The sequence below is a fragment of the Crocodylus porosus genome, unplaced genomic scaffold (genome assembly GCF_001723895.1).
Source record: "Crocodylus porosus isolate Cpor-Errol unplaced genomic scaffold, CroPor_comp1, whole genome shotgun sequence".
NCBI lineage: Eukaryota > Metazoa > Chordata > Crocodylia > Crocodylidae > Crocodylus > Crocodylus porosus.
Window position 1 is genome coordinate 23,317,197 of NW_017728921.1, and position 17,898 is coordinate 23,335,094.

Here is a 17,898-nt window from a genome sequence, read left to right on the forward strand (position 1 = left end):
ACCCCAACCCTGCTGGAGGGGGCCCCTGGCTGCCAGGCCTACAGGGCCAGGGGTCCTGGGTCCGATTCCCCAGCTGCTGCTCATGGGAGGTGACGGCCACTGTAGAGAAGCGAAGTGTGGAACCCGGCTCCCCCTCCCCTTCCCCCACAGGTGACATGGTTGGGTAAACCCTGGGGGAGCAGGGAGAGCTGGGCTCTGGGCTCCCCGTCCTGCTGCCCTCCTTCTAGGGGCCTCCACAGCCTGGCAGGTGGGACCCATTGTGGCAGGGCAGAACAGCTGCTGGGAGCCCTGTGCTGTCATGGTGAGGTGCCCCCTGCCTACCTGGCAGCAGTGGGGAACACGACTCACTGCTTCTGGGTGGGCAGGGGATGCCTCACCATGATGGTGTGAGGCTCCTGCCAGTGACACTGAGCCTCCCTGCCCTGCCCTTCCCTGCCCTGCCATGTGGGTCCCACCCACTGGGTTGCAGAGGCCCCCGAAGGGAGGGCAGCAGGGCAGGGAGTCCCAAGCTTGCAGCTGCCAGCCCATATCTACCCCTGCCCCATGCACAAATCTGGGGAGCATGTGCACCCCCTCTCCCAGTAAGCGTGCACAGCAGCAGGGAGCCCATGCCTTCACCACCCCTGAATGAGCTGCCTGCGACTCTATCCCTCTCCCCACTTGGGCCCTGCAGCTGTGCATTCCCACCCTGGACCCCCGGCTGGGCAGTCCCTCCCTCCCCCCCGGGCTGAATTCATTCTCCCACTATATTGATGGAGAAAAGTGGGGGATGTAGGGAAGGAGTGTAGATCTAAAAAAAAAAAAAAAAAAAAAAAAAAAAAAAAAAAAGCAGGGAGGGGAAAGCAAAGCACCCTGCTGTAAATAGCCTAGAGAATGGGATTAGATAGATTTGGGGAGATGGAATGTTTTTGCCAGCTCACAAGACTGCATCTTTCTGTAGGGAGAAGGAGCACATCCAATTACTCTGTATTCTATGAGTGCAATAAAACCAGCATCCACCTGACCATACCCCTGAGCCCCCAGGGAGCTGGCCTCATGCTTGATCCACAGTTCCTGCATCTGGGCAGCTGCCCCTATACTATCATCAACAACCAACAGGGCCTTCTGCACTTTCAGTATGACCTGAAGGACTGCAGTTTCTCACAGCTGGTGAGTCTGGTAGCTCCTTAGACAAGCAAAGGCCTTGAGTTTCACCTTTGCTTAGAGGCATTTGAAGAGCCTGTAGCTCCAAAGTAGCTTCTCTTTCTAGTTTGGGGGTGCATGGGGGTGGAAATGCTGTCTGACAGAGCTGCTGTAATAGGAAAACTCCTACAGGTATTTGCTGGGCTAGACATAAGAAAAAAGCAAGGGCTCTGATCTTTAAATGGATTTTAGGCACCAAACTTGCACAGATTTTTAACAGGAGTAATATGCTTAAATACATGGAGGATCTGGGCCTCACCAACATCTCCCACTGAGATGATCATTTGGGTTTAATATCTGAATGCTCCTTTCTGTACTATTGCTGTAAATCTGGAGTGAGAAGCTCATGGTCCTGGAACCATAAGGACTGAGTAAATTGTCTAGTATCCATGGAAGAGAAATATTAACTGCTTGAGAGGCCTGTGCAGTTTAGCCCCTGTTAAGTCTTTCTTTTGTTCATAAGCCAGTAATCAATGTCTTTGCTACCAAGGCAGGGGCTGATTAAGCAATGTTTTTGGATGTAGCTTTTCAGGAGTGCAAACACATTTTTGCTTCCCGATGGGGGAACTTTTGCCCTCAGTCTGTGGCCTGGAGGAGAAAGTGGGAACATGATTGTTCTAACCTCCATTTTTCCCTGATCCCTGCAGACTTATGGGAATGTGCTTGAGCACTTCACCGACCTGGCCTATAAGCCTCCCTCTGGGAGAGGCAGATACTACGCCACCTCCTTCACTGAAAGAATAAACTGCACTGATTATGAGTAAGTTGCCAGCACTTGAGCTTACTAGTTTGATGCCTAAGTGAAAATCCCCAAATTACCATGAGCTCCACTAACAAGAAATTAATCCTTCACAAGCATGAATAGTGATACAAGCTGGACAAGAGAAGACTTAAACCAGCTGATGTAGGTGACCTGTTTCTTTGAGTGCTGAAGAAGATGCTAACCAGTAAGCCAAAGCTGTATTAGTTGGCAGAACTACTCTTGGGTTTTGGTCATGTACTAAACTTGCCTTAAATCCCAGGATGTAAAAAAGAATCTGGCAGCCCTTCAAGGCAGTTTCTTGTATGCTGCATGGCTTTGGGAAAGAAAGGTAATCTAACCATTCTAGCATGGTTCAAGGATAGGCTGGCAAGCTGGCCTTACTCGGTTCAGGATTCTTCTAGTTTCTGTGCCTGTGAGCAAGAATTTACCCTTCAGAAATAATAAGTCTAACTCCTACCAACTCTCTAACAATGTATTTCTTTCTAGTGCAAAACCCTTGACTCCTACAAATATATCCTCAGTTACTGGTCAGCTGTCTGCCTCCAGTGTACTGATGTTCAAGGTGATGCTAATGAATGGTAAGACAACTCTTACTGAAAGGCTGGGTGCTACCATTGGATTTCCCCATGATCTCTGGTGCACTGAGCTGCCTGTTTCCAACACCATTAAACAATGTCCTAAAACTAGACCTAATTTACCACCTCTTAAGGTGGTGTGTGCTGCCACTTTTGTAGAAGACTTATGAAACGGATGTGAGTCTTTCTTCCTCTGTCACTTGTCTTGTCTTCAGCCTTACACTCAGGGTCTGTGGGTTTGTTTGTTTTCTTTTTTGCCTAAAAAAAATCCTGCTGCTCTGGTAACACCAGGGAGGGACTACCTTTTTGTGAGAACCTATCATAGGGATTGGGGAGAAAGCTAGCATGCTCGTCAGCTCTATCTTGGCAGACATTCATGGGACTAATAGTGGAGAACACCAACTTTCCTTCCCCAAAAGACTCTACATACGCTTGCAAAAGGCTTTGACTACTTGGAAGTCTCATTCTGTGACATGTGTCACAACAAGCAGCCTGTGAAATGATCTTTAAATACAAAATCCTATTTCCTTGCAGGGGACTTCAGTGCCCCTTCAGACTCCCAGGTCTTTCCCCTGGGCTCTCAGATTGATATAGAGTTTGCTGTACAGAGTTTCTTCCACCAGCCTCTGCAGATTTTTGTGGATGAATGCATGGCCACCCCAACCCCAGAACTCCACAGATCTCCCAGGAGCTACAGCATTATTGCAAACCATGGGTAACTATGCTGCTCGGGCAACTCATGAAATCTGTTTAGCTTGGAAAATGTAGAGTTCAGGCAATCGCATGAGCATCTTGACTGAATATGTTTAATATCTGAAGGCTCCTAAATAACTTCTACTGATCAAATATTTATTTCAAACCTGCCTCCTGCCTTAACTAATAAGGTGTAGTTTATTGGCAAATGAAGATGATAGAAGGCAGGTGGTTGGCTTGATCACTGGAAGCCATAGGTGCACTAAATTTAGACCCCCATGGTATCACTACCATAGGTTAACCTGCTGAAACCTTGGGTAGATGCTGCTCAGAAGTAGTTCACTCACTTTGAACACAGTTTCAACAGCTTAAAGACTTAAAGAGAGAACAGCAAAGTAGATCAGGGCCAAACAATTATTGTCTATTTGGAAGCAATTGCTGTGGCCTTGATGGATTAATCCAGCCTTTCTGTTTTAGGTGTTTTGTGGAAGGTAAAGTGTCAAACTCCCATTTTCTGCCCAGAAAGGCTCCTGAAGCTATCAGTCTTTCCCTGCAGGCATTTGGATTTGTAGGTGTGGACTCAGATGTAAGTAACTCGATTCCATCCTGAGATGGCACTTCTGGTGTCAAGAGACGTCTTGTAGAAAAATGTTTAAGTACCTGGATCAATTTGAATTATACCACAAATGTTTCTACCCAGGACTATTTAAAGGTAGTTTCTGACTGCAACTACTATAGGTCTATGCAGAAAAAAACTTGCAGCTTTTTTTATTGTACCATCTAGTTGGGTAATCTACCACGGCCAAATTAAGAAATGTGTGATCCTGTCTGTATGCGAAATCTCCTGCTGTCCAAAACCCTCATGAAAGAGGGCTGGGTCATTAGCTCCTCTCTGTCATAATTCTCCTGTAGTTTGTAGCGGTGCAACTTGCCTCTCAAGATGCTTCCCTCAGGTAATGGCAGGAGCTTCACATGGTCTATCCTTTGACATGCCTTGCTTCTAAGCAAGGTCATCAGACATACCATTAATCATTTGGCCTTCACGAAACTGACTCTTGCAAGAAGGTTAACCAATGTTGTTCTAAGGCTAACACTGAATTGCTCTAGTTTAGTTCAAATTCCTGGATGTGCTAGATGTACATGTGCCCCCATTAGGCAGCAGTTTGGGAGCCCCACAAGTCTTCTGACTGGCAAGAAGCATGGGTTCATAATGGATCTAATGCAGTCACCAAGTCAAAGACTTTACATGGGTATCTGCCACATCCACCTCTGTTACTGGAACCCAGATTCTCATAGCTGCTGTTTAAATGGGACCCAGGTTTAAATGGAGTCTCCTTGTTTTTCCTCAAGTACGCATCTATGGAGCCTGTTCCTTTCTAATTGGCAGTTAAGCCATCTCTTTCCCTTTTTCCCCCTGCTTTGCAGATCTATCTTCACTGCCAGGTGCTGGTCTGGGACCCCCAAGTGCTCATGCACCCCACTAGGAAGGCCTGCTCATTCCACAGGGACACAAATCGGTAAGGGCTGTTGTGGGAGGAGGACCATCAGCTGAATGACCTGCATTCCAAGGAAGTATTAAAACAAGCTTGAACAGAGTCTGTTCTGCGTGGCAAGCTTGAACAGAGTCTGTCCCAGGTGGCATGTTGGCATGCCTCGGGTGCATTCTTCTGCTGGCAACAAAGTGGTTTTGCCCACCTGAGCCCATAATAACTTTGGTCCAGTTGCCCTTCTGTCTGATATTGCCTGTCATAAGGGCTAAAGGTGAATGCATTCCAGGTTCATTAGCTTTGGAAGTGTTTTTAAAACACTTTTCAGGATTGCCTAACTGGAAATGTTTGGTTTGGAGCTGGCTGGTGAAGTTTTATATGGCTTCCGATGTACTACCGACCTTACTTGTTCCAAGCAGGATAGTAATCTGTATCTAACTGGAATAGATCCATATGTTCAATCTTGACTGGTTGTATAACTTCTGGACATTTGAGAGAGAATGTGAAAATGATTGACATGATGTGAAACATACAGTGCCTCTAAATCTTTTTGCAATGGAAGGCAGTATTATATAAGGGTTATTTGTTGGAATAAGCTTAACAAAACCAAGTTCAATGTTCAGTCATAAAATGCAAAGCTGAGTCTTGGTTGGGGGTGAGAGACAAAATTCCTCCCATTCTACCATAAGAAGTCTTGCAACTCTTCCAAATCCTTTCTTCACAAGTAATAATGCTCCCATTTGTATTTGCAGTCTGTGCTTTCTCCAAGAGCATGCCCCTGTTGCATTAAGTTCCAAGTCTCTTTCATTCTGCTCCAAACAGCCAACAGTCCAGCTACTGCTAAAAGCAAAGAATTGATTTTTCTCTAAGACCTTGTGAAAGATTCTTAAATTGAGAGATGCCTGGGAACTGAGCAGGTAGACCTAGTGATCCCTGAGACTTGCCTTCTTTCCTTTGCTTCAAGACCTCTAATCTTCACTCGAAGTCCTTTCCTACTGCTCCCATCTAACAGGTGGGAACTCCTGGATAATCCTATTCTAAGCAACATGTGTGATTGCTGTGACTCTCTCTGCCAAGAAACAGGCTTGCGCCACAAGAGAGCCTTAGAAGGTAAGGACTACTTTTGACCTGGGGTCTGTGGCAGTATGGGGGAGATGGTGTCTTATCAAGATTTAGCAGCTTGAGCATGGCAACTAAGGTTCAGAGAAATAGAGTGGAGACTTCTCCCTTCTTAGCCCGCTACACCCACCTCCAAACATGCAGCTCTTCTGTGGTCTCGGAGAGAAGCTTTTTGCCTTCAGATATGACTTCTTTAGTCTAGCATCTTGATTCCAATATGGAGAACTGTCACTTAAAGCATATGTATCACTCTTTTTTGCTCCAATCCTTCACTAGGGCAAAGCAAGCAATCTGGGGTGGGTGGGTGATGTTGGGCTTGTCTCCCCCCCCCCCATCTATCCACCTAATGGCAAATTGCAGCTGGCTAGCTGGTCATTCTGTAGATAAAAAGCACTTGAAGCATGTGTAGGGCAGCTCTGGGCAAGGCAGAAGTGTAGGCAGTACTTTCACTGCCTACAGGAGGAGCCTGCTTTTAAAGCTTGAAGAAACCAGCCTTTTGTTCACAGCTGTTGAGAAACTTTCAGGTTTGTCTTTTTATCCTAAGACTCTGCAGAGAAAGGGGGGCTTATCCATACTGTTGTACTTGGGCCCTTGAAGATCCAGAAACCAGGTCCAAAGACCAGAAGCTACAAATGGCTCTCTTGCAGTCAACCGTTATAAAGGTAACCATCTTCACTTGGTTTTGTGACTTGGAGCTTTGACTGTTGATGGAATTAAGGTGTCCTGGAATATAGTGAGGAAGGGTTAATCTGTCCTCTTCTAGCTGGTGACTCACTGCCCCTCAAGCTAGGAGTCATTGGCTGAGCATTTACCAAATTGGGAAGTAGAGCAGAGAAGCACTCATGTGAACTGCCTGCCTCCTTGTTCAAGAGAATTCTCCATCTAATCACTGAGAAGATGGAATATATGAACTGTAGCCACAATCCCTCCAGATATCCTTCCTCTCCCTGACCTGTACTCTAGGTCTCAATATTTTAATTGGAAATGCTGTGAGTGTCTGGCTCTCCTATGGAGAGGTGCTGCCTTTGCCCACATATTGCCTTCGAGTCTCCTAGCACACAGCCTTAACAGGCAGCTGAGAGCCTTGACCTACCTACCAAAAAGTACACTGGAGTGGTATCCTTCCATGAAGACAGCGCTATTTTTTTTTCAAATTGTACGAGCCAGTTAATGTGATGTTTCTCACAGACAGGCTGTCAGGTGCTTCACTTGTGAGAGCTCTAGCGTAAAAGTAGTAAGAAATAATTGCCTTGACATGGTCCTAGAGTGGGGAGGGATGGTGGGAGAAGCCCTTGCCTTAGGTTGACTAGGCCTTACAGGTTTAGTGAATCTGTGCATGAAACCTGTACCCAAGCTATTTGCATATAGATGCAGAGCGTTCAGCAAGGAACCCTCACCATATAAGAGGCAGAGGTTGGGGCAGAGATGTACTAATTGATGGCCTTCTGCGTGATTTCAGCCAAACATGACCACCTACTTTTCTCTGTTTATATTGGAAGGGAAGGGCCTTGGATTACTAAATTGCCACAGGTATGGCTGCTTCTTGAAACTTTTCCCCACCCCTGTCTTGCAGCTATTGGTGTCCTGCTTATGGCTGCAGTGCCAGTGGTGCTGTGCCTGGGCTTTTCCCACCACAGTGGCTGCTGCTTCAGAATCAAGATGGCTGAGGACTCGTATTCTGAGGGACTGATTACAGCAGAAGCAGATATGCAGGTGTTTAGTACAGATGTGGAATGAGTCGAAGTTGTGGGTTTGCTTGTTTTGTTCGGTGTTTTTTTTGTTTGGCGGCTTTCTAAAAAAAAAAAAAAGTTCAGAGAATATGTGCATGTATATGACTTAATCTGTGATCTATCTCAGCTTCTGCAGGGTGGGATGAGGGAGCACCAAGTATGGGGAGGCATCTCTGTAGTTAACCTTGTCTCGCAGTAGCTGCCTTCTTGAATACCGAGCTGTCCAACTTCTGAATGGCCAGGGACTGTGGCCATGATCCTTCCTGCTTTCCTTCCCCTACCCCACTCCTTCCCTGGGGCAGTGGGAGGAAGTAAAAGCTTGAGGAGGGAAGGGAAAGCCAGAGACCCTGATGGCAACCACAGAAGAGCAGTGTGGGGAGCTGTGCCTGGAGCTGTGTTTTGGACAGCCCTATTTTAATGCATGCTGAGCTAAGGAAAGCATAGAAGCCATCATATCCAGCAGCTTAACTTGAATGCTAAGCTCTTTTGAAACTCCTTTTTTTTAATGGTGTCTAAGGCCCTGCCAATAAAAAAGTGTTCCCCTTTCCCCTGGGGTAGGACACTACCTTCCACCTGAAGAAATCAGGGCTGAGTCAGTGATTCTTCTGGTCTAGAAGTCATGCCTTTGCCTTGTCACACTTAGTGTGCAGACGGTGGGCCAGGATTCACTCAGTCACTCTGCAGCCTGTTTTAAGTAGCAGACAATCAAATTGCACTGCCTGGCCCCTGCCCTTAATTCAAAAGCCTGAGCTGGCAGGCTTCTGCAGCACAGAATCGCTCTCACTACAGTAATGTCTTGCATTCACTTTACAGCCTGCTCTGAGAGTCGCTGTTAGGAGCAGTAGAAGTTAGATTCTCTAATCTGCTAATGAATCTGGAGTGCGACTGTAGATCAGCCGAACCTCCTCCTGCATTCTCCCAAAAGCGCACGAGAGAATTCAAGGTCTATAGCTTCACACTAGCAACTTGAAGTAGAAATCAGACTACTCTTGATACCCAGCCTCAAGGAGGGATGTGTTAAGAACAGCATGAAAATGATTCCTCCCTTAAAACAAATCCCTCTTCTCCCAGTGTTTTGCTAGGACTTGTGACCTGGAGAAATATAGCTGTTTCCCAGCTCTGCTGGGAGCCTTCTCTGCTTCCATGGTAGTTCAGAAGCTAGCTTCTGAGTTCACAACCTCATGTTAAAATGATGCTGCAAAAAAGTTGGTTCTGTTCCAGAATCAAGCTGAGGTGTTACTTCTGCTGACTAAAACCATTTTGCTATTTACCACCTTGGCTACTTGGAACAAACCCACCTCTGTTTGTTAATGGAGGCAGCTGGGTCCTGTCTAAGCTTGAAACACTTTGCATTTTCCAGCAAGAGAGCTGGACTAGTCTTCCCTGTGCTAGAATTCCAGTTTGAGGTCTGCTGGCAGCTGATTGTAAGTACCCTGCTGGCTTTAAATTCCCTTGGTGCAGGTTTGCATGGAGCAGCAGGCACTTAAACAATGTTCTGGTAATCAAGGTAAGACAGGGTTTCTAGCCCCTAGTGACACTGCATTGGTGTTGACAGGAGTTGGAAATATTTGAAAAACACCTTAATATAGACAAAGATCTCTTGAGAAGGACACCAGGTGGATTTTTTTTTTTTTTTTTTAACTGCTAACTTATGCAAGACCAAGGGCTGCTGTCATTTGTCATCCTGGACCTGAGATCCTTAGAAGTATTTCTAAAAGTGTCTTTCTGGCAGACAAGGTTCTTTGGGAAAATGTAATATCTTTTATTAAACCAACCAAATAACTGGGGGGGAGAAAATTCTTAGCAAGCTTTCGGGTTTAAAAATGGCAATGCAAAGTCACTCTGGAGTGAGCTGTTCCTTCAGAAGTATTTTGTACAGCCCTGTGAGGCCCATCGGCTCAAACATCTGGTCCTTCTCTTTCTCCGGATGCGTTTCTCCTTTCTAGAGTATCTGTAGCTCAGTAAGATGAACTTGCACAATTCTGTAATGACTTGGCACGTAGTTTGAGAGCATGTAGGGACAGAATTGCAGGAGTATGGATTTGGCTTTTTTCTCTATTCTTTAACTAAGGAAAAAGATGAGAGAGCCAGGGTGAAGGGAATCAGCAGCCACCACTGAAATTGACAGCTACATCCCACAGCATCTGCTGTAACTTCCTAGTCAAACTGCAATGTCCCAAGCCCTCAGGCTTTGTCCTGTAGTAACAACTGGCAGATGGGGCCAGTTGTATAATTATAGAAGAAAAGGGTTGGAAGGGACCACAGAAAGTCCCATAGTTCCACCTTCCTGCTCGAATCGACATCGTGACTATCTCGTTTCACTGTCTGTCTAACGGGACTGGGCAACTTATTACTGAGTTTTGGCAAGCTATCGGGGGCTGTGTGGGTAGCCCTGCCCCTTAGGGCAGGAGTTCCAGTCCCGATCTTTGCCACCAGAAGTCCCTCCCCTTGCCCCAGGAAGTACTCCTTTCAGAAATGGGTTTTGCCATTTCAGTACCAGAAAAATACCAAATTTATATTCTAAAAAGTGAACATCTACAACATTCATTAAGTTGATTTTTTTAAAATCTTTGTCCTGATTTACATGTGTTTTCTGTAGTGTGTATGCAGAGGGGATTGTACAATAGCTTAAAATGAAGTCTTATTCTTGTGAATAGGGGTGGGAGCGGGGCAGTTGTGGGAAGGCTGTGGGTGGGCCCCACATGCCTGCTTACTGCCCCTTCCTCCATTTGTAGCTGCCATTTCCCTGCTTTCCTACTGCCTCCCAGCTGCATGGACTCAGCAGGAGCTGCCTGGGCCTGAGGACTGAGGCGATTGCCCATAGTCCTCCCCTCCCTCCCCCCACAGCATTCTTATCTCAATTTCCCCCTCAGGTGCAGGAAGGCAAGAACAGCCCCAGGGACCCAGGCCAGAAGGCTCTGCCATGCACAGGGCTTCTGGCTGGGGGTGGGCCAGGCAGGCCTTGCTTCTGGGCTGCTGAGTCCTGCCTGGCTCCCCCTGGATCCTACTGCCCCTGTGTCCTGTCATCTTTGACAGGCAACCAGGAGTAGATGAACATTAATTTTCTAAACTTTTAGGGGCCCCACAGACCAGATAGAATGAGCTGGTATGCCAGATCTGGCTCATGGGCTGTATTTTGCACACCCCAGTCTAACAAAATAAGTTGCTTTGTATCAAACAGAATGTTTTTCAGACTCGGAAGGGATGGATGGGTCACTTTATTGCTACCATATTTTTCTGTGTGTGATCATGGTATGAGATGGTAAGCAACAGGCACTGAAACAACTACAATTCCTGGCCACCCTAGAATTGTCAAACTTAAAAGAAGGGCCTGCCCCTGGATTTGTGCTATTGACAGACTTTGCTGTAAGGTGTTTTCAAACAGGAACATGATTGTTATACTGGTTGGGTTCATCTCCTTCATAAGAGGCAGTGCTGGATCTGCAATGTGGGGATGTTTGGACCTTTTTTGGAGAACAATAAAGACCCCGAGATGTTAAACTTCCTGTTACTTTACAAAACAAGCTTGTTTTGTTTGTTTGTTTTCATGCAACCCTCCCCCCACAAGTTTTAAAGGAACAGTAAATCTCAAATACCACTGGTGCTTTAAGATTGGCTCTCTAAGTGACTTAGTGCTGGAATTTATCCAAGCAATAGGTGCTGTAATTACATGGATATACTTGCATATTCCCTCACTGGGATATTCAAAGACGATCCTAACAATATTAGGAGTATTGCCATGGGCTTGCTAAGGGATTATATTATTGGCTCAGTGTGTGCATGCTTCCTGAAGGAACTAAAGCCACAGGGACATAATTAAGCGAAATCGCAGTACCAGAAAACACAGATATCCAAAGTTTTGAAGTTTTTTTTATGCTGTGGGGAAATAGCATATATAGACTTTTAACTATTTCAAGACTTCAAGCACCTAGACTTGTACAAAGTGACTGCATTCTTGCCAGAGATCCTGGTTTACTCTGATTTTTAAAAAATTCCCAATTTTTGGTTAGAAAACTAACCCCAAATCCACATTTTTTCTGTGGATTAGAATATGGTGATTTGGGAGTAATACTTAAACTGAAAATGGGAGGGCGGTAAATAGAGAAAACCAGGATCCTTGATTCTCACATGCTCAATCCAGTAATGTCAATGACCAACAATTTCAAGAGTGGGGCCTTGGAAGTGGGTCCTGCGTATGCTAATCAAAACAGGAAATAAACATTTAAGCAAACAGCTTCTAAGCTTTATCATAGTGAGAGATTTTTCTCTGAAATGCTTTAATTCTGAATACATAACAGTTTGCTTTATGAAACCTGGCTGGTCACTAGATAGCCCTGCTGCATACAATCATTTAAAAAAAAAAATTCTTTTCAAAATTCCCATTAACATTATTTCAAGCCTAAAACCTAAATGTTTTATTTTGAAAAGTTCAATAGTAAGCATCTCATATTTTAGGAAGTGGTTTACTCCAAAACAAAATGTTGGTTAAATTTATACACATAGTATTTGTGAAACTGGTGTCCAATGGTCTTTTATGCAAAAAAAATCTGTACCTCGAGCTGTTTTAAGGTAGGTTCCTCTGGCAGTAAAATGCCACAGCTTAAACAGCAGCTGCCAAATGAAATGAGGACACCTACCCAGGCTTTGACATGGAGATGGTGAGAGGAGCCTGGAGATACTGCTCAGCAACGTAAAGAGGACACCATCTGGACTCACCAGTATTCTTTTTTTTATTGGAGATAAAAGTCCTTATTTTAAATGCACTTCTGCCCAAGCTGTGGTTGCCCCGTACCCTGGTAAATGAGCAGGAAATAAACAGACGTCACCATAAAGGCTGTGTTAATAAAGTGCGTGAACAATATCCCCACATAACTTCTCTACACTTTCCCAGCTACGTTTTATCACCTGTTGACATTCCCCTCTCTGGTTTTTTCCTCTACCTACCTCTCTCACACCCATTAACTCCTATCCCCTTTGATCTTCCTTGCTATGTATTTGCATTTTCACAGACCTGCATTTTGCATATGGGCTTAAGTTTTTATTTTACCCTAGAGAGCAGATAAGACCAGCAGACTCTCTCTATGCCTGAAGAAAGGTGTTTGTGCCTGAAAGCTTGCAAAGAACAATTTTTCCAACTATTCAGTTAGCCTAATAAAAGATACCACATTTACCCAAATAACCTTGTCTGCCTATAAAGCTGAATGAGTGTATGACCACTGAATTTGGATTGTAAAAGGGAATGGCATTGTTTTCAGTGGATTGAACAAGAGGAGAGCAAGTGGCTGTTGGTTAAAGGGCAGCCAAGAAGGCTTATTTGCTTGAGCTGTTCTTGGTTCCTCCCTTCACCAGAGAGAAGGGGAATGGAGTAGCTGTGGGGAAAAAAGCATAGGCTTTCTCTCCAAAAGGACACAGCTCCTCATACTGAGGCCTCTGGGGGTGGATGAAATGGGATGAGGTCCTATGGGAAGGCAACACACTTCTTGCCAACAAGAAAGAACATTCTTCAGAGGGGCTCGGCTGCTTCGGTGATGGGCACAGTGTAAAAACCTGCTATAAACAAAACCCTGAGACACACAGTTGGCACAGCAGTGGGCAGCCAGTGTAGGGGGAGGTGAGCACTAGCCATGTAGTACATGATCCAGCAGTGGAGTTGGGGGCAGTGATTTCAGTAAGAAGCCTCAAGATGGAGCATTTGCTCCATGGGTGTGCGCCAAAAAATCCCAGCTCCTTCCTGTCCCACTTGCTTGCAACCATGTTACACATGCACATACATACAATTTCTGCTGAGGAAATCTCTCTCCCGTTGTTACTTCTGGAGGGTAGAGAATGCTTGGGCCGCTGTGAAGTTACATGAATGATTAAACAATATTTCCACCTACTCAAATTTGCTGAGTGTGGCTCCCTGTCCCCACCCGGCTATCTTGACCATTCAGCAAGAAAGAGCATAGATTTTCCTTCCAGGTAGCTCTCCTACCATGGTGTATCTTGTACTTAGCATAGGCTGCTTTCTCCTTTAATCCCGGTCTCCAAGTTTGGATCTACCTGGTCCTGAGTAGTCAGTGACCAGCTGTTGCAGTCACCATTGCATTCTGCAGCAACTCTTACCACAGAGGGATGTGGGCTGCCAAGTTGGAGAGGCATCATTCTGGGATATAGAGCACTTTGTCCCAGTGGGGCCTGAAACAGTGGACAGCCCAGGTGGAAGGAACCCATTGGCAGGAGTTCCAGAGACTTCCAGGACCTCACAGCCTGGATGGGCCAAGAGACAAGGACACTTGCATGCTCACTGTGAAGTGGCTGCTTTTTTGCATGAGATACTTGTTTGGGCCACCATCAGAGGATGGACAGAAGGGGAATGAACAGTTCTAATGAGAGAGACCCCAAACCTCCCTGAGCTTGATCCAGACCTTTCCTGAGATTTGAAGGCCACCCATTGGTTTCCCTTCCCCCATTGTTCCACCTGTAGAGTGGCATCACCACCAGGGTAGGGACTGTCTCTTCCTGTGTGGCTCCTAGCACCATGGAGTCCCAGTCTCAGCAGGCAGTAGCATCTGGGTACTTCAGTAATCTAGACCTCTGTCACTGAACAGCTGGTTACCCTTAGAGACTATGCAGCTCTGCTGGAAGCAAGAGACCCAGGAAACCCAATGGGCAAGACAGCATCTAGGTCAGAGCAATCTGAAAGCAGGGCTGGACAGAAATCCTCACACTTCAGTGCTAGACGCAAGCATAATCACTAAGCATTTGTCAGCTAACTGGAAGGGGAAGACTCCTCTCAGCACATTATTAGATCCCTGAATCCTCATACCCTGAAGGCCATGCTCCACTAAAGGTTTTGCTTCCATAGTCCTTATTTCTGCAGTGGTGCTAGCAGGACCCATTTCTAAGTAAAGATGAAATCACTAGCAGATGAGCCTACAAACATGCCCATGCACCACCTAGGGCACAGCAAAACTGCAGGTGTGCCCAGTCTCACAGGAAACCTCTTTGAGCTCCCCCAGGTGCTTATCTAGGTAAGCTGTCCAATGAAGAGGCAGAGCGCTTGGGCTGAAACAGGCTCAGGTGGGTCTGGTTTACCAGGCCTGCTGTGAGGCCTATTTAAAGGGGTTTGGCTGATATAGCTCTAGCTTTTCTGTTCTCTAGGATGGGCTTTTGTGGAGTTGTCCTGTTGGCTAGCCTCTGGGTAATAGTGCTTGGGGTTCCTGGTAAGTTGTAGCTTGGACCAATGTTTTTGGAACTTTAGACTGCTACTAGAAGTTGTTTAAAATGATGTTTGGATCTTTGCTTGTTTTTTGTTCTTGTCTGATGCTGTGGGGTTTTTGTGGTAAAGATTAACTGTTGTCCTAGCTGTGCATACTTGCTTCTGTTCCTTATCTGCCTCTGACATTCCCTGTCTGGATTCTTTTCTCTGGTGGGAGACTTGCTCCCTGCTTAGCTTATCTGAGTGGGAACTCTGTCAGGAATGCTTCTGTTCTATGTCATCTCTTGGACAAGACTCAGTTTAACCTTCAACACTCTGTTAAATAGAACTACTAGGGCTGTCTGTCTAATGCCATGAGTCACAAAGCCTGTAATCTCTAATCTGCAGCATGTCCTCAAGAAAAGTGCCCTGTTTTGGGCACTTTCTATCACTTGAAGTTCAAGTCCATATTCTACATAGGATAAGGGTTGGGTTCATAGGTGGATATTTAGGGCAGTGCTTCTACAAGGGCCTTCCTATAAGGCTGGCAGAGGAGGAACTACTATATCTTGCTGTCTGAAAGTGCTAGGAGAAACCATTTCCTCCACAGGCAGCCTTTACACACTGATATGATGCAATATGAATTCTCATAGTACATTAGATGGCTAAGATGAGACACTGAATAAGTCCATTCATTTTTTTCTTTTTTTCTTCAAGTGACCATGTGCTAGAACTCTAATGCTAAAGAAATACCTTGACCTTAAGGCTAGTTTGCATATAGTAGTGTAAGACACAGTAGCAAGATGACATGCAGCACAATCCAGTGCTTTCTTGAAGGGACCGCCCTGAAGATGAATAGCCAAAGCAGGTAGACAATACCAGAAGCAAGCTCTACCCCTACTCATAAGCCTGATCTAATAACCAATTTTGAAGCTGCTTTATTTAGCTTCTCATGTGCCTGGAACAGGACTTCAATATTTTTCTTGGCAACAGTGAGGGCTACAAACTACTACTAAGCTCAAGCTGAGACTTCTTTCAGCCATGTGAATCCAGAAAAACCTCCTATGAAACTTTTTGACAAAACCATGACTTGACCTGACTCTAGTATTCTCTGCTTGTTTCTTCCTGAAGGCTATTATTGTGACTGCTCAATAAGCTGCCAGCTGGCTGGGGGGGGATGTTGTTCTTTGTGGCTGCATGCCCACAAAGGCCACACTTAGCTCATAGCATAGCTACAGATCTACCCAGACTAGTCTCTCTGCCTACTGTACAGAATTTCCCCTCCTAACAGCTGAAGCTTATGTGACTACCCTCTTATGTGGTAACTTGGACTTCAGCTGCAATGCTTTGCTCTGCCATGACCATGTGTTGTCTGCCCCAAGGATCTAGAAACTGAGTACCTTTAAGGCTTTTCTATGCTTGGTCTCTGCCCACTGGGCAGAGTGAGGATGGTTAGCATGCCTTTGAAGGGGAGGGGTAGCTTGATAACTACATGCAGAGGACTTCCTATCTGGGTCAAGGAAATAACCAAATGTGCTCTCTTCTAGTTACCTGGGAGCTGGTATCCACACAATGGAATGGATCCTCTTACTCCACTGCAGCAGTTTCTAGTACCACAGATCCTGGTCTGCAGAATACCACTAAACTGTCTACACAGATGAGTTTCTTCCAAAAGGCCCTGAATGGTAAGAACTAGAACTGTTCCATCTTTTCTAAAAGACACTTCTGACACTAGATGTTACTACCTGGGGTTCTCTCATCTGCAGTAATATCCTAAGAGCTAACTGCTGGGAGTTGCAACCATCTTCTTTCCAGCTGAGGATAGGCCAGGGATGCTTTGAAAGCTAGGTGTGCACTTCTATAACCAAGCAAGAGGGGTGGGGGTGAACCTTCTTTTCTATTAAAATGATCTACTTGGTCAAGTAGCCAGACCCTCCCCAGCCCCTGCCAGTCAGCTGCTAACATGCAAACTGGCTAACTTCTTGTAGCATCATTCCTCCTGCCCCAGCACCTGAATAAGTGGCTTGTCTGCAGAGCCTTGGGATCCTGCTATCCCTCTTCAAGAGCCATGTCAGAAGCTCCCAGTAATGTGCCTATGTTGCAGCATGTCCCAGCAGAGATGCCCTGCTTGCATGCTCCAAACCTAGAAATCCCCTAGTGAGCCTGCTCCATGGTAAGATGTGGCCTCAAACTGCACCCAGAAGAGGCATGCCTGGGATGCAAAGAAACCTGGAACCTCTCTCACTGGGCAGGAATCCTAGCTCCAATCTAGCAAGGCAGACTGCATCTCTTAGGCTTCTGAGGCACAAATTGGAGAGTGACTCTAAGTTAGTTGGTCCTTTGTGCAGCAAATGAAGGCTCCTCTGTAGGCCAAGTTGCTCCTTCCTTGGTGTTTCTAATAAACCTATCTTCTAACTAGTTCCAGCTACATCCCCTTATTCATGAAAGGGGAGGTGTAAAAGTTCTAGTCCTAGAGCCATTGTTATCATGCTGAGGCTAGCGCTGCTGTGTGGGTCAATACTAAAGTGTCCCCATAATGCACTAGTCAAAACCAGTATGTGAGCAAAGACTGCAAGCAAAAGCATTAGATGGAAGGTTTATTTTCTGTCTGTTTCCCAGTAACAAAAGGACTATGGAAGGCTAATGTTCTGTAATACAAACAAATATTGAATGTTTTGGGGTGAGCATGGGGAAGTAGGACCTCTTTTAGGGGCAAGTCATGATGTTCCTTTCTAGTCTCTGCACACCTCTGGAGAAGAGCAAACTAAGCTGAACGCTACTTTTCAGTGTAAAAAGGAGGCTCTGGTTGCCTTCTCCTAAAATGTCATGGGTCTAAAATCCCACCATGGACTTATTCCTCTAGCTCAACAGCAGGGTGGACTGCAGGTTCTGGGAGTGCTTTAAGGCGGGTAGCTTTTTTTTAATTGGCTTCAGTCAACTTGTGCATCTCCCTAGAAAAAGGGACTTATTCTTCATTGATTTATTAAATACAATAAAGTTTTGAGGTTTTTTGGGGGTGTTTTTTTTTCTCTCGCTAACGAGATATGTATCCTCTGTTTGTTTATAACTAAATCAACTTCTTGATTAGAAGCTCATGGGTTTGGCTTATCTCCATTATTTGAAATATTTCCTAAATCTTGGGTTATTAGGTCTTAAGTGTGCATGTGGA

At 45.5% G+C, this 17,898-nt stretch overlaps 2 protein-coding genes across 3 annotated transcripts in view; both read left to right on the forward strand.

The window, feature by feature from the left end:
* The window catches only part of LOC109312909 (zona pellucida sperm-binding protein 3-like), an 8,927-nt gene extending 1,316 nt beyond the window's left edge, over nucleotides 1–7,611 (forward strand). Inside the window, exons 2-10 of one of the 2 annotated variants that reach the window (XM_019539263.1) lie at nucleotides 941–1,149; nucleotides 1,830–1,942; nucleotides 2,432–2,523; nucleotides 3,055–3,235; nucleotides 3,691–3,799; nucleotides 4,639–4,730; nucleotides 5,713–5,810; nucleotides 6,364–6,481; nucleotides 7,393–7,611. In XM_019539263.1, coding sequence (XP_019394808.1) covers nucleotides 941–1,149; nucleotides 1,830–1,942; nucleotides 2,432–2,523; nucleotides 3,055–3,235; nucleotides 3,691–3,799; nucleotides 4,639–4,730; nucleotides 5,713–5,810; nucleotides 6,364–6,479 — 1,010 coding nt within the window. In that variant the 3' untranslated portion in view covers nucleotides 6,480–6,481; nucleotides 7,393–7,611. Of the gene's footprint in view, nucleotides 1–940; nucleotides 1,150–1,829; nucleotides 1,943–2,431; nucleotides 2,524–3,054; nucleotides 3,236–3,690; nucleotides 3,800–4,638; nucleotides 4,731–5,712; nucleotides 5,811–6,363; nucleotides 6,482–7,318; nucleotides 7,370–7,392 lie in introns of those variants that run through there. The other variant, XM_019539264.1, reaches the window with a different exon arrangement.
* An 852-nt stretch (nucleotides 7,612–8,463) lies between these two features.
* LOC109312907 (zona pellucida sperm-binding protein 3-like) overlaps nucleotides 8,464–17,898 on the forward strand; it is a 14,805-nt gene continuing 5,370 nt past the window's right edge. The window contains exons 1-3 of the mRNA XM_019539262.1: nucleotides 8,464–8,973; nucleotides 14,693–14,754; nucleotides 16,277–16,414. Coding sequence (XP_019394807.1) covers nucleotides 14,694–14,754; nucleotides 16,277–16,414 — 199 coding nt within the window. The 5' untranslated portion in view covers nucleotides 8,464–8,973; nucleotide 14,693. The remainder of the gene's footprint in view (nucleotides 8,974–14,692; nucleotides 14,755–16,276; nucleotides 16,415–17,898) is intronic.